We start from the raw sequence: 15,646 nt of genomic DNA, 5'->3' as shown, positions 1-15,646 counted from the left end.
TTATTCATATAGAGAACTCCCATTTATACAGAGAAATTCTGTGTTCCAGTTAGAAAATTGTCATCTTTTTTAGCTGAGGTTTTTAACCATTTCTTATATCCCTGATCCCTTTGACAGAATCTGGTGGAACTTAAATGGATTTCTCCTCATAATAATGTTTTTAAGTATATAAAATTATATATATATATATATATATATATATATATAAGATTGCAAAGGAAATCAATTTGAAATAGAGTTATGAAAATTCTAAAAGAAAAGTTCATGGACTACATCTTGGGAAGGCTTGTTATAGTCTCAGAGAGTGCTTAGAATATTGAGTGTTCAAGTGAACCTGATCAGAAATAATATAGCCAGAATGTGTCAGGTGAGACTTGAATGTATGCTTTTTTGACAAAAAAAGCTAGCTTGCTAACTCTTATGCCTTACGTAAGCTTCACTTGATCATTAACAATAAGAACTTTTTCTATCCTTCAAGCTTCTCTCCCTTCTCTGAATTTTCAGTCAAAATCTCAGGTTGATGATTTTTAATATTTGATGATATTTGCATATATCCCAAAAGGATGATTTTTTTTTTAGGAGAGCAATTGTTAGAATTTTTATTTTTATCTTTTTTAAATTCATAAGCATATATTTTCTTTATCATCCATTTTGGGAAGAAAAGTAAAACACAACTCATATAATAAATATACAGTTATTTCTTCTGCATATCCTTCCCTTCAAGATACAATCATTTGCAGAATTATCATCAAACTGTAATGTAGGTGCAGTGGCTAGAACATCAGGCCTGGAATCAGAAAAACCTGATGTATACAATGTATACACACACACACATACATACACATACATATATATCCACATATAAACATGGGTGAATATATGTGCAGATATGGGTATATGTCTAAATCCCAATTGCCTCACAAAAAACCCAAACAAAACAACATAAATAGTGTGGTTTAAAGTCCCTTCTGGGATGCTCTGGTCTTTATTAATGCCAATGGTAAGGCTTTTTCCCTAGTTAAAGGAAGCAAATTGACTGACTAAAGTTTTTGTCTAAAATAATGAATGTGCCTTCTCTATGGGGAACATGGGATAGGGAAGGAGGCAGAGATAGAATCTGGAACCCCAAGTTTTAAAAAAATATTAAAAAAGGTTGCTTTACATGTAATGAAAATAATTATATATATAAATAAAATCATATAAACACAAAATTAAGAATTACATAATCCCAGGAGTCTATAGGGGTATACCAGAACTAGAAAGCATCTACTTAATTGGCTCTGTCTTGGCAGGTTTTGGCAAAGCTATTCCGGGTGGATCCACATTAAACCTCCTCCTGACTCAAGGATAAACACAAAATAATCAATGAATTCTTTAACCCTAGGAGTCTATAGAGGTATATCAGAACTAGAAAGCATCCACTCCAATTGGTTCTGTCCTGGCAAGTTTTGGTAAAACCATTTTGAGTGTGTCTACATTAAACCTCCTCCTAGTTCAAGGATAAATACAAAATAAAACATTCCTTTTATGTAAGATTTTGAGTTCCAGAGTTTTTCCCTCACTCCCTTACTTTCTCTCTCCCCAAGACAGAAAGCCATCTGATATAGTAACCTATAACACATACAAGGAGAAGAAGTTTTTAAATGAAGTTCTGTGTACCTCCTCAGGGCTGTGAATAGTCTCATTTAAATGGAATGTATCAAAAAAACCTAAACTGTCCTTCTTTACATTGCAGGAATACAAACTGGCCTTGTCACAGTGCTATAGAAGGTATCTTTGCCAGTTCGACTGCCCTATTGAAGAAGACATGGAAGTTAGTCAATTCAAAAGGATCTTTTTCCCCAACGACCTGGAAGACCAGAATTCCAAACTAACAGTAAGAGTCCAGGAGATGAGCAAAATGGGAAATACCCAGTTAGACAGACACTGCTCATTTTAGATCGAAAGCTATGAGAGGTGTCATTATAGTCCTCTCCCTTTTGCTTTGCGTAATGCTCTCTGGCTACATGTGATTAATTGGTTAAGTAATAATTTGAGTGTTATATAAACAAGTGCTATTCATTAAACTTTTATGAGTAATAGACCAGGAGGTTATTTATTTTAGAGATTAGTAAATGTATTGTGTGTGTGTGTGTGTGTGTGTGTGTGTGTGTGTGTGTTTCTTTTATGAGTAAACTTGCTACTTAATGCTTATTGATCCACTGAATCTGATTCTGGTGGAAAAAAGTAAAATGTGCACTTTTGGAAGAGATGAGTGCTCATATTTCTCAAACGTTTCATACTTTAATAATATGATTCCCTCGGGGTGGGTGCTTCTCAGATTAATGTGCAGCCAGCCCCTCTACAACTTGGTAGATGCCCTTGGAGTGGTCCCAGGGCCAGAGGGTTCCTCCCTCTGCAGCTGATTGAGGGAAGAGCTGCTTTGAATCTCAGTGCTATTCATTAAAAGAGCCAGACAGACCATCTCAAGGCTCATTTATCTCTTGTGCGCTTTCAGGTCATCATCTCTTATGGGTTGCTAAATTGTGGCCCCAAACAAGCACACATCCATCTACTAGTTTGGCATTAAGAGCTTTCAGTGTGGCTCAGGTGGTTTTGTCAGTGTTTAATTTGGACATTTTCTTTGTCTGGCAATGAGAACCCTTCCAATTTGTTGAATGCTTTCTTGTGAGAGAGGTTTTAGGAATTTTATTATTCTAGTTTCAAGCATAAGGAAACAGAGGTCCTGAGGGGTGAAATGTAGACACTTTGTTAAGCGTCAGAGGCAGTATTCAGATCCATACTTCTTAGCTCTATAGAGTCCAGAACTCTTTGCACCAAACCACTCTGCATTTCAATAAGACTCTTTCCATATATATATATATATATATATATATATATATATATATATATATATTTGTGAATTCCATGAGAAAATGAGTCAGTCTTGGCTAAATGTATATATATATATATATTTTTTTTTTTTTTTTTTTTTTGAAGAATATCCCTACGATAGAAGGTTCTGCACATTAATCCCTGCAGGAATCTAACAAATTGGACCTGGGTTTGTTCTTATCATAGAAAATATGAGAAATTAAGGGAACTGTTGATTGGTTTTTGCTTTGACTTTTTTCTCTGTGTTTTAGTTTCGTGCTTTAGAAGGGAAATGCTTGTGCCTTTACCATGTGATCTGTGCCGACGATCCCCATTTTGGGAATGAGCTGAGTGTGCATCAGTGCTTTGACATATTGTCGACTTGGCGACTCATCATGCAAGTGGCCCTCTCCTTCGAGAAACTCTGCTGGATCGTCTACAATGGTACGGGAATGGCAGGGAGGTGAAGGACTTCAGCTTCCTGAACAGGCTGAACCTTCTAGGAAACCTGGCTGGTCTTATTTCAAGCCTATTTACTCAATACTTGTGTGGTGCTCTTCTAGAATGTTTGATTTCATCATCAGTTTTGGGGGTGCTATCATGTTCAGGGTGCTGGAGGGAGACTCTTCTTCCTGAGTTCAAATCTGGCCTCAGATACTTAGTAGCTGGGTGACCTTAGGCAAGCCAACCCTGCTTGAATCAGTTTCTTGATCTGTCAAATAAGCTGGAGAATAATCCAATCTCTTTGCCAAGAAAACTCCAAAGTCAGAAAGCCAGACAAGACTGAAAAAATGACAGATTTGTTCCAAATACCATTCTACTTTGACTTCCTACTATTTGGGTAGAGACCACTAGCTTTCTACCTTTACTCATTAGTTTATAAAAAAAGAATAAACATTTAAAAAGAAAAAAAAAAGAATTTTTTTCCCTAGCTGAGTTCCATAACTCTGTAATTCTGTGCATTAGAAACATTTTTTTTTTCATATTCTCATGTTGGGCAATGAATCTTAGCTATTGATCTTCATATTTAGAAGTTATAATAAACAATATACCTGACTTCTCTGTACTGCTTTCAGATTTGCAAAGCACTTCACATCCATTATCTCATTTGATCCTGACAACAACCCTGGAGGAAGTGCTATTATGATTCCCAATTTACAAATAGGGAAACTGAGGCAAACAGAGATTAAAAGTCTTGCCCAGGTCATACAGTTCTAAGTGTGTAAGGTAGATTTTGACCTTAGGACTTCCTGGCTCCAGATTTAGTACTGTGTGGTTGTCTACAATTATAAACACTTTTTGGAAACATTCTTTTGGCAAAATATGTTTAGGTATAAAAATCTTCTTCAATAAAAAAAAAATGTTTAAATGCCCATGATTTCAAGAGTATTGATATGAATGGAAATTGTTCCCATCTGTGCTCACTGGTGGTCATTTTTCCAAACTTCTCTGACCACTTAACCCTCCACTGCCCCTCCCCCCCAACAATTTTAGACATTCCAAGTAAAATTAAGCTCTGCATTATTTGGTTTGGTTTTTTAAGAGATTTCTTAGCCCTGTGTAATCCCTCTTAACTCTATAATTCCCAAACTTTTCCACCTAATGACTTCCCCAAGGAGGGTCACCCTCTATGCTGCCTCCATGCTACTCCCTCTGACAATAGCCCTCCTCCCTATTCCTTATTCACTCCTTTGTCCTCCAAAAATAAATAACAGCTTATGTGCTTCTGCCTCATACTTCTCAGGGCATTATTCTTAATTATTTAATTAATTTCCTTATTTACTTATATTCCTTTGTCCAGATCATTACACAGATAATGGAGACTTTTAAATGATATAGGCGAATATGTGAACCTTTTTATGTGCCTTAACAAAACCTTTTATTTATGTAACTCATATCCTTATACACACTTTAAAAAAAAATTTGGTGTAGTTTTCAAGTCAAAATTACCTGAAAAGTTAAGATTAAAACATCATTGGATCTACTGTCATTTAAAATTTGTGTTAAAATTCTTTCATTGAATATTTTTACTTGAACATTTCTAGAAAATCAGAACTCCTAGGGAAGTTCAGTCTCTATAATGTCACCAATTTTCCAGATCACTTATTTTAGATGGGGGTGGTAAAGGTTTAACAACTGGCTCTCGGGGGAAAGAAATTGCCTACAAATACATTTTTCATTTTCATTTGCCCAGGGCCCAAAAATCAGGCCCTAATTTTTAATTTTCTGGGTTTTGAGGTGTAAATGTTCACACAGAAAATTTAACATCCAGTTTTCCAAAACCAATTGAACCTGGCTCCAACACAATTCAAGTCGAAAATTTCTAATCTCTGATTGCTATCATTTCATTGGAAAAGTTATTAACTTAATATTTTCTTCCCTTAGGTACAATTCACATATATAGGATTTGCAGGAAGCTGATGGTTATTGGACTGTCTGCGAAGGTATGATATGAAGTATTGAAAGATTTATTCTAATTTAATTGATTCATCTTAAGACTTTAAATTGTACATGACTAATATGGAAATATGTTTAAAGCAATTGCACAATTGTATAAGCTATATCCCATTGCTTGAGGTCTTGGGAAAGAGAGAGGAGAGGGAAGGAGGGAGAAAAATTTGGAACTCAAAATCTTATAAAAAATGAATGTTGAAAGCTATCTTTATATGTAATTGGAAAAAAATAATATTTATAAAGAAAAGACTTTGAGTTGTACTTTGCTTCGTTTGTTTCCCAAGTTTGTTTTTAGGCTTATATTTTGAAAAGATTACTTTTTAATTAAAAACATGTTAGAAATAATATAACAAACATGGAGAGAGATAAGGATTAGATCTGTGTTTTCATTACTATAGGGGACTTCTAGTAAAGGAAACTTTCTCATCATAGTAGGCTGATATCTTGTCTTGAACTTAGAAACTTTGAGTTCTAAAAAATTATTGTAACTTACCCAGGATCACAGAGCCAGGATTTGGCAATGGTGGATTAGACCCCGAGGACAGCTCTGTATCTCCTGTACCAGGCTCCTTCTCAGCCTCAAAATAATCAAAACTATAAAGTGAAAGATAAAATGATACTTTAAATTCCTAGCCACAAATAAGACAGAACCAAATAAATGATCAACAATCACAGAAGATGCTTTCCTTTTCTAGGCCTTTGGTCTTTCTTTTTTCCCCTGATTTTATTCTATATTATCTATTTATTTATTTATTTTGCATATTTTCTCATAGGCTTTGTATTGATAATTTGGAAGACAGGATCATAATTTGCTATTACATCAACATACAATGATTTTTGTCAGCCATTCTTTGATTTTCAGTCTTTTGCCATTGTAAAAATAATAGTCGATTGACTATTTTTATGATGACTTTGGAGGCAGAGTTTATTGATGAGCATTGAAAGGTATATTTGTATGTAGCAAATTGCCATTTTGGCAGGATTCAGAAACAGGTCTTCTGACTGTTGGACTTTCTCCTTCTTCCATCTTTGTGGTATGCTAAATAATTGAAAATGATAAAAGTCTAATTCTTTTAAAAAAATCTCTTGTATCCCAGTCATTCACCAAATCACTCTGGCATCCCTTATTACAAATAAAATTTGTTGTTAACAAATTCACTGATTTATTTCATTAAATATTTCCAATTACATGTAAAAATAACTTAAAGACATTTAATATTTTAAAGTTTTGAGTTCCAAATTTTCTCCTTTCTTCCTGCCATTCTCTTACTCTTTGAAAAGGCAAGTAATACAATATCAATTGTACCTGTGAAGACAAGTAAAACATATTTCTGTGTTAGCCACATTGTAAAAGAAAAGACACACAGGCATACATGCCAAAACAAGAAAAATAAAGTTTAATAAATGGTTCCTCTTGTCTGAGCTGAACTGGATCGATATTCCATTGCTAATAGAGCATTATACCAATGATTTACACCCTCACAAGGAAGAGGAGGCCTAGGACATAGTTAGAGAAAGCCACTGGCCTTCTGGGCTCTGGAATGATACTTCTGCCACTTACCAGAGTCAGATTATCCAGATAATCCAACAGAACCAGGGTCTCTTCACTTTCCCCTCCTGGTCAGAACTCCTCCTCCCCTGGGCCATCTCCAGGCTCTCAGTCACGGAGGCCCCACCCCCCCCATGCTTGAGTTCTCTTGCCATCCGAGCTCTGAGGCTCTCAATTGGGTTATGTAGGCTTCTCGTTGATATTCAGGGTCACCCCTAATAACTTTGTATTGGGGCTGCCCAGATGAGTAGCCAATGGTGGAGACTAACAGTAGCTATTAATGGCTTTGTGTGGTCTTGCACTTTTGCCAGACCCAGGTCATAGAGCCTTGGATTTAGAGCTCCGAGGAAACCTGAGAGCAGAGGTTCTTAATTGGGGTCTGGTTAACTCATATTTTTAATATTTTGACTACTGCATTTCAATATAACTGGTTTTCTTTGTAATCCTATAAATTTTATTTTGTACATTTAAAAACATGATTCTAAGAAAGGATCAATAGGCTTTTCCCTCTGCCAGAAGAATCTAAGACACAGAAAAGGTTAAGAAACTTTTGTGGAGGCCTTGACATCTTTGTTTTACGAATAAGGAAGTTGAGGCAGAGTGAAGTTAATTGACTTGCACAGGGTCACACATGTGGTAAGTGTCCGACTCTGAGTCTAGCCGCTGGTTACAGACAGGCACTCAGACTCTGTAACCAAGTTTTTATCTTAGGGTGCCAGGGAATTTTATTTTGTAATGTCACCCTCCCACCAACAAACTTCGCCAATGTGACCTTCATCTCACAGGAATTGCTGCAACTTGACTGTTGTTAACTTACTGCAAATGTTAATGGTATTTTTGTCGATCATTCTTCCCCTGCATCCATTGTCCTAACATCAGGACTCTGGCCAAGAAATGAGACTAACATTCCCAGTGGGGCCATTTTGGAGTTGTTACTGGCACTTGCCACATGGCTGGACATTTTTTTTTTGCCAGTGCTATGTAAACCTGTTTCCTGAAGAAGTTGATGTTAAGAGCTCAGAAGTATTTAAAATTGTATTAATTGAAACAACAAATCTCTCTGCATTTTAAAAGTTAGTATAAATTCTAAGAGGACAATAGGAGCCGCCTATTTGCTCCCTGCCAAAGAGCAGAAGGACATTATCTAGAGCCTTTGGAATTTCAAAATGCTTGTCATGGATGGTACTTTAAGTACTAATTACAAGGGAGGGTATGCACACTGTAAAGCTGGCCTCCAGATTCCTCCAGAGATAGCATTCGGTTCCAGATGATTTTCTAAAAAGAAATCCCATCTTCTTGTTGCCCTTGGTCTAGCAATAAACTCTGCTCCCCAGAACAACCATGCCATGGCTCCCTTCCTTAACCAGGGTCTGGCTGCCAAAGCCAGGAGGACGGCTATGTCTCTGCCAACTTTTGACTGTTAGCTTTTTGTTCATAGTCACCCTGGGAGAATTTTAATTTAGCTTGAGGCATCTTAATATAATTTGTTATTGTAGTTTATGTAAATCATGCCTTGTCGCATATGTTTCTCGATCACTGGTTTTTTAACCCTTTTTTGTGTGTCATAGCTTTCCCCTTGGGAAGTATGGTGAAGTTTATGGACCTTTGCTCAGAACAGCATTTTTAAATGCATAAAATAAAATACTTAATGTTGAAAAAAAAAATAGTTAAATTGAAATAGTTATCAACTGAAATTCAATAAAAATTCGTTTTAAATTAAATAAAAAATTCACAAATTCCAAATGAAAAATATTAAATAAAATATTAAGTTTTAGATATTAAAGTTCTAAATATTAAGTAAAAAAGTTGACAGACCCCCTATTCTACATGTTGTATGAGTGAGGAAGGCACAATAACTGAGGAAGGAACCCCACAAAAAGTCAACCGAAGATTGCCAGATGGTGAGAAGCAAGATGAAGACTTGTAATCAGCTCCTGATCTCTTCCCCTCTCCCTCCATTTGGGATTAATGGTGGTTCTAGAACTATAGGTCTGGGTCAGCATGGAGTCAGTGGGTCCTTTCCAAACACTTTTGGCTGTTCGGCCTGGCTCTGAGTAATATCCTGGGCTTGTACAGAGCTGGGGTCTACTTGTTGTTCGTCCTCGGATCTCCAAGAGGCCCAATGGCATCATGGGGTGCCGGGCAAAGACCTCAGCCTCTCTGCTCGGGTTAGGTCTGGAAGGGGTCTCAGAGGTAATCTGGGCTGGCCCCTTCATTTTACATTTTCTTTTAGATGAGTTCTGTGGGTTCTCTGGGGTTTAGCTTCCACTGAGAGTAGACCAAGAATTTCTTCTAACCTGAGTGCAGAACTTTCCTCCATTCCCTCCAGAGCCCCCAGGGCTCCAGCCTAGTCCCAGAACTGAAACAAGTGGGGGTGAAAGTCCTGTCACTGAGGGGGCTTAAGGAAGGAAGGAAGGAAGGGAGCACTTTGGGCTCAATCTGAGCCCAGCTCTGCTCAAACACCAGCTATGCTTGGGGAAGGGGGATAAGCTGGGAGCAGCCTCATGATTTACTTATTGTCACAATCCTTAATTCCCGTAGAGATTTCGGTGACCAAGATAGGCCCTAACAGCAGCACAGGTGGGAAAATCAAGCCAAATAGTATATTGAGGAGGAAGGCAGCAAATGAAGCTTGCTCTTTTTCCATCTCTTCTCCTTTCTCTTCCCCCATCCTTCTCTGTCTGTCTCCCTCTCTCTTTCTCTCTTTGTTTCTGTCTCTGTTTTACTGTCCCTACTTCTCCATTTTCATCTCTCTATCTCTAGCTAATTTTTTGTTGTTGTTGTTGTTGACATTGTAGTAAAGATAGAGAATCCAGTTTCATTTTAGGTTGTGGTGTAATTAGTAAGTTATAATGTTATATTTAAAAGGCATATATTTAATTTAAATTTATTTTTTACTGTTGATTTAGCTAGGGGAATTAATATTAAAAATTTGAAAATGTTGCCTCATATTTTTATTTTGCACAAACATTGAAATTATCTCCCAATTTGGCAGCTGATACAACCTTATTCTAGCTACCATTTTAAATTTAGAAAGCCTTTCTCAGTTTCCTTTAGGATGTAAGTGGTGTTGCAGTGACACCCTGTGGCTAAATTTGTTAATTGTATCCTTGCATTAAAATATAGAAATATATTTATATTTATATTTTCCACCCAAATTATTTCCTTTACAGATTCTTTTTTCTTATGAATTTTTTTTGGTAAAATAAAGAGTTTCAAAGAGATTTAGTCTTTCTGTAAAAAACTAGGAGCAAAGCTAATAATTTCCATGAGAAATGAATAGTAGTAACAGATACATTTTCTATTTTCTAGGAACAAGAGGAAACACTTCAGCATTGATCCTTATTTTTGGAAATAGCTTTTTATCTTTGATCCTGAAATTGGCACTTGCCTGGTTCTTTAACACTAAAGTCCCAAATTAGCAGTGAAAATAATGTCTAGATGTTATTGTTGGAATTAGATACAATTCTTAACTTAGTTAAAGGAAGATGGATTTTTTTGGGACAAAACAAAGCCTTCTTAAATCTTGACTCTTCCCATGCTATTCTCATTTTCCTCATCTATCCATCCTCAGAAAGTTTCTCAGTGACAGAGACAATACCTATAGCCACCATATTGTTTTGACAGATAGAATTAGAGTAGAGAACTGGTTAAGAGATAAAATGGTAGTATTAGTGAGGGTATAGACATGGGTGGGGGGAGGATGAAGGAGGATATAGCAAGAACAGAAATATGATTGTAGATTTTGCTAATGCATTTTTTCACTATTTCAACATTTTACTTTTAGGAGGCATTGGTCTATATTGAAGAATTGTAGTGTAAGCACATCAAATATTTAGAATCCTTAACAACCTTCAATAGAGAACTTCAGTATGAATGAATGTCCCTTCTAAATCTTGGAGTCTATAATCTTTATTTCTTTTTTTTTCTTTCAGTGCCTATGCTTGTGATTTTCCTTCTTTATTTTGCTCTGTTTGTTCTGTCTTATTACTCTTATACTTATATATAAGTATATATATTATATATATATATATATGTAATATATTACATATATAATGCTACTTATTACCCTCCTGCCCTTACCTCCTTATTCTTTTTGGTTTTAGACTTGAGAAAGATAGTGTAGTTTAATGGATGGTGAGCTAGTCTGGGAATCAAAAAGACCACGGTTTAAATCTTGGCCTTTGTTACACAGTGGCTTGGACAAATCACTTAAACTGCTCAGACAAGTCTCAAAGACTATACATTCCATGACAGGGCTGATCTGTGTAGGTTTGGGGACAGTGGGGTTTCTCTACTGTGAGAAATTTCAATGAGATTTCAGGTTTGGCCATTTTAGATTTACTAAATTTTGGCAAAAATACAAAATCATATTTGTTCTTTCACAGGCCTTGGAATACTTGCTCTGGGCAAGTATCTCTATGGAATCCTCCACAACCCTCTTAGGGGTTAGATATCTGACTTGGAGAGCTACCCTTTACACTGCTGTTTCCCAGTGCTACTATGACTGCCAAATTGGAACTCAGGGAGAGGTAATTGGAAACCAATTTTTAAATCCAATAAAACTGATTTTTTTTTTTGCTAAGGCTATTGGGGTTAAGTGACTGCAATCAGGTCCTCCTGACTTCAGGGCTGCTGCTCTATCCATTGCACCAACTAGCTGCCCTAAAATTAACATTTAAAAGCACAAGAACAACATGCTTTTATATATATATATATATATATATATATATATATATATATATTTTTTTTTTTTTAAATTTTACTTTTTTGTGTTTTCATTTTTCCCAGTTACATGTAAAACAATTTTAAAAATTATTAAAGCACATTCATTTTTTTCATATTTCCATATGAATCATGTTGTGAGAGAAAAATCAGAACAAAAGGGAAAAAAACCAGAAGAAAAAAAAAATGAACATAGCATATATTGATTTACATTCAGTTCTTCATAGCTGTCTTTCTGGATGTGGATGACATTTTCCATCCAAATTTTATTGGTAATGATTTTTATGCCTTTATTTAGGTAAAACTGCTCAACTTCTTCTCACTTACCTCTTGCTCCACTTCTCTCATTTGACTTGTTTTTCCTGTTCGCAACTTCTTAAACTCTGCTTTGCAATCCCATATGGAGTCATTTGCAAATGACATTGCAAGATATCAAAACATCAAACAACTCTGAAAAGAGTTGGACATTTTCTTTGTCCTGCAGTATCAAATATGCTGTCAAGATTTAATTCTTTATGTAAAAATAAACAAGCATTCTCATTAATATGCAAATTTGCTTTTGTCTTTAATAAATAAATGGTAAACTTCTATGTATTACAAAGAATTGTTTTAAAGCAAATTCTTATATGATTTATTATCAGTAAATGTTTGATTTGTATACCTATTTTAGATCCCTAAGTAATCAGGATTGTGTAAAAATTTCTTGGATGAAAAGGGGTTATGAATGGAAAAAGTTTTAAGAAGCCCTGATCTATTTTGTCCCATATCTCTGGGTTCTGAGGACTTGGGTCTATATGCCTGCTCTGGCACTACCTTTGTGACTCTGGACAATATGAGTAACTTTTCTGAGCTTCAGATTTTTCATTTATAAAATTATGGGGTTGGATTATATGAATCAATGTCCCTTCCAGCTCTAAATCTTGGAGCCTGTGATCTTTTATTCCTTCCCCCCGCTTCAGTACCTCTATACCTGTGACTTCCCTTCTTCATTTTACTCTCAATTTGTCTTCTCTTAGCCTATTTTCTGTCCCTCCATCCATTCCTCAACACCTCTCTCATTTTGATTTTAGCCTTGAGTCAGAAAATTAAGTTAATCAGTTCCCATGATTGTTGCTGTGTAGCTTCATTTATTTTTTTCCCTTCTTAGAGGGGCTATCCATGAAACTGCTCCATCTGGAGTCGAAGGAATGCATGGAATAATGATGGGAGGCTTTTTAGCACTTATGAAAACTCTACAGTGAAGGGAGATTATTTTCTCTCCAATGAGATTAAGGCTGGAGATGACACTAGCTTATTTTTTTTTTTCTCTAGCTCATTTGATAGATGAGGAAATTAAGGCAAAGAGGGTTAAGTGACTTGCCCAGGGTCACACAGCTATGTCGTGTCTGAGGCCATATTTGAAGACAGGTCTTCCTGACTTCAGACTTGGTGCTCTATCCCCTGCACCCTTAACTTCTTGTTTGTAATAGCTACATGATAAATGTTGGATTGAATTAAATAGTCAAACCACCTCACCATTAAGAACATTAACTCCTGATTATATATAATGTTTCATTTTGGAAATTAGGATTTTTTCCTATACTTCTGTTAAAATTTTCATGTGTGTTAACTTCAGGGTCTTGTATCATTCAAATTGCTAAATGAATTAAAAAGGGTTTGGGTGAAACCTCAACGAAATTTTTGCAAAATATGCAAAAAAGAGCTCTGTTAAGATAACAACTGACTTTAGTTTATGAGACTATTATAGCTTCTATGTGCTTTTTTTAATAAAAAGTTCTTCGGGGGGGGGGGAATTCTTTCTGCAAATTCTTATATAATGATGAACCAATCCATTTGATTGTAATTTAGATTAAGGAAAAGGTTTCCTTTTGAATTCTGATTTTTACTTAGGGATTGCCTAGCCAAATGAACATATATAACATCTTGCCTACTTTTTATGTTGAAAAAAAGTTAATTGATTATTTCCAAGGAAGTAATAGTTCATGTTATATTATTTGGAAAGTTCTTGATGTCAGAAAAGGAATGTGAAGAATAAAATGTGGTTGCTTTCTTGACAAATTTATAATCATTGCTCTTCTATTAGACATAACAATTTTTAAAATTGTTTAATCCATAATAGATATTTGCTCGGCGAGGCTTGGGAAAAATTGATGAATTATTGCACTTACAAGTAATAAGCCTTACACCACCACGGCAAGAATCAAAAAAGTGCTTTAGAGAAGCCACCATAAAGGTATACAAATGAATGAAATCAGAGAAAATTGCTTCATTTTCCATTTGGTTATGTTCGCTTTCTGTAGAATACAAAAGAATATTTTTTATTGTTACTTATATTTTTTATTTTATTTTCTCAATAGTATTTTATTTTTCCAATTAAATATAAAGATAGTATTCAACATTCATTTTTGTAAGATTTTTCCCTCCCTTCTTCCCTTCCTTTCTCCCTCTCCAAGACAGCAAGATCTGATATAGGTTATACATGTACACTGATTATTACTTTTAAATATCATTCTCTGGGATGCAGATGGCAGTGATGATCTTCAAGAGAGCAGTATTTGAACCTCGAAGAAAGACCAAGTTCTTCATAAGGACGAAACCAAGAATTAATTTACGGGAAATACAGAATGTAAGTCTGGGATTATGGATTATGGGAATTTTCTCAATATAGGTAGAAGATAACTGTAATTAAAAAATACATTTAAAAACATCCAAAAAGTAATGACTGCCAAGGCCTATGTGTTGATCAGTTCTTGATTCTGCTGTCAGCTAGAGAAGAGGCATTTTTTTTCTTTTATCTTTATTGTCTCAGGATGCAGTTTATTAATATAGCAGGAGCACTTTTCTGCTAAGGAGTGGGGGGAGAATGGACATTCAGGCTTTAGACTTGAGGTACCAGTTCAGCTGAGACGAAGATATAGTTGATCATGCAAAGTTAAATATAAATCATGGGTAATAACAGATCACAGGGCCCTTAGCTGTGTAGAGAGTAACTAAAATAACAAGCTGGGGGATGACTTATTTAAATACTTCAAAATATCCCTAACCTTCCTGATGAGGGTACTGTCTCCTATGGTGCAGACTGCAACTTGTCCATACCTCCTATAATGCTCTGTGCTCTATGGAACATCTACCCAATATACTGGGGACTTCCTCTTTAGTATTCTTGACATTGAGTGAGTAACAGAACAACACAGAATCTCCATCAGTTATTCTTCACTTTGGCCACATTATGGACCCACATTGTCCACACATACATGGTGCTACATTGTTTGATAATATCTTTTATACCTCTTCTTCCGTCTAATCCTTCTTTGTGGTCTATGTGATAGCCTGATGATTTCAGATAAAAATAGGGGACTGCTAAACCAGATCCCTGTAAGTACATATTGACTTAGAAAAATCACATATTAACATTATTTATGTTTTATTGTATTTTTATTTATTTTTTTCCTAGTAGCATTTTAAATCTGGTTTGGGATGCATTTGGAAGTGTTGTGAGCCTCAGCTCTTTCATGCTACATGTTCTTTGCCCTTTTGATGACCTACAACCTTTGTGTTTCAGTGACTTGTATTCTGTGAGGTATAACTGTGGTGTTTCAGAAGGATATTATTATTTAAAGATGACATTTGTTTTAGGCAAAAAGTTGGGAAGCATTAAAAACATTATACAGATTCCCAGACACATTAAAATTAAGTTCTTGGCTCAGTTTGTTGTCATCTTCAGGGCCTTTTCAAGATGGAAAACTTATGGACCAGCTCAATAGAATGTCATCCCATTGCATAATATAGTCTGAACAGGAGACATTTTTTCATCCACTTTGCTTTTCCTGTGTGGATATCTTTAAAAAAAAAAATTAAAGTTTTTTATTTTCAAAACATGCAAAATTTCCCCCCTTCCCCCACCCTCTCCCCTAGATGGCAAGTAATCCAATATATGTTAAACATATTATGTTAAACATGTTAAAATATATGTTAAATCCAATATATGTATGCATAGTTATGTATACATATATTGGATTTAACATATATTTTTTTCTTGCTGTGCAAGAAAAATCAGATGAGAAA

The 15,646-nt window shown here is 35.4% G+C and overlaps 1 protein-coding gene across 1 annotated transcript in view; it reads left to right on the top strand.

Moving 5' to 3' along the window:
• Positions 1-15,646, top strand: part of CFAP54 (cilia and flagella associated protein 54) — a 299,509-nt gene that overhangs the window by 11,608 nt on the left and 272,255 nt on the right. The window contains exons 3-8 of the mRNA XM_031939791.1: positions 1,736-1,876; positions 3,126-3,297; positions 5,239-5,297; positions 11,245-11,388; positions 13,701-13,814; positions 14,106-14,207. Of these exons, the coding sequence (XP_031795651.1) occupies positions 1,736-1,876; positions 3,126-3,297; positions 5,239-5,297; positions 11,245-11,388; positions 13,701-13,814; positions 14,106-14,207 (732 nt within the window). The remainder of the gene's footprint in view (positions 1-1,735; positions 1,877-3,125; positions 3,298-5,238; positions 5,298-11,244; positions 11,389-13,700; positions 13,815-14,105; positions 14,208-15,646) is intronic.

This window comes from Sarcophilus harrisii, chromosome 5 (genome assembly GCF_902635505.1).
Source record: "Sarcophilus harrisii chromosome 5, mSarHar1.11, whole genome shotgun sequence".
Taxonomy (NCBI): domain Eukaryota; kingdom Metazoa; phylum Chordata; class Mammalia; order Dasyuromorphia; family Dasyuridae; genus Sarcophilus; species Sarcophilus harrisii.
Note: the sequence above shows the minus strand (reverse complement) of the source record. Positions and strands in the feature narration are given on the sequence as shown.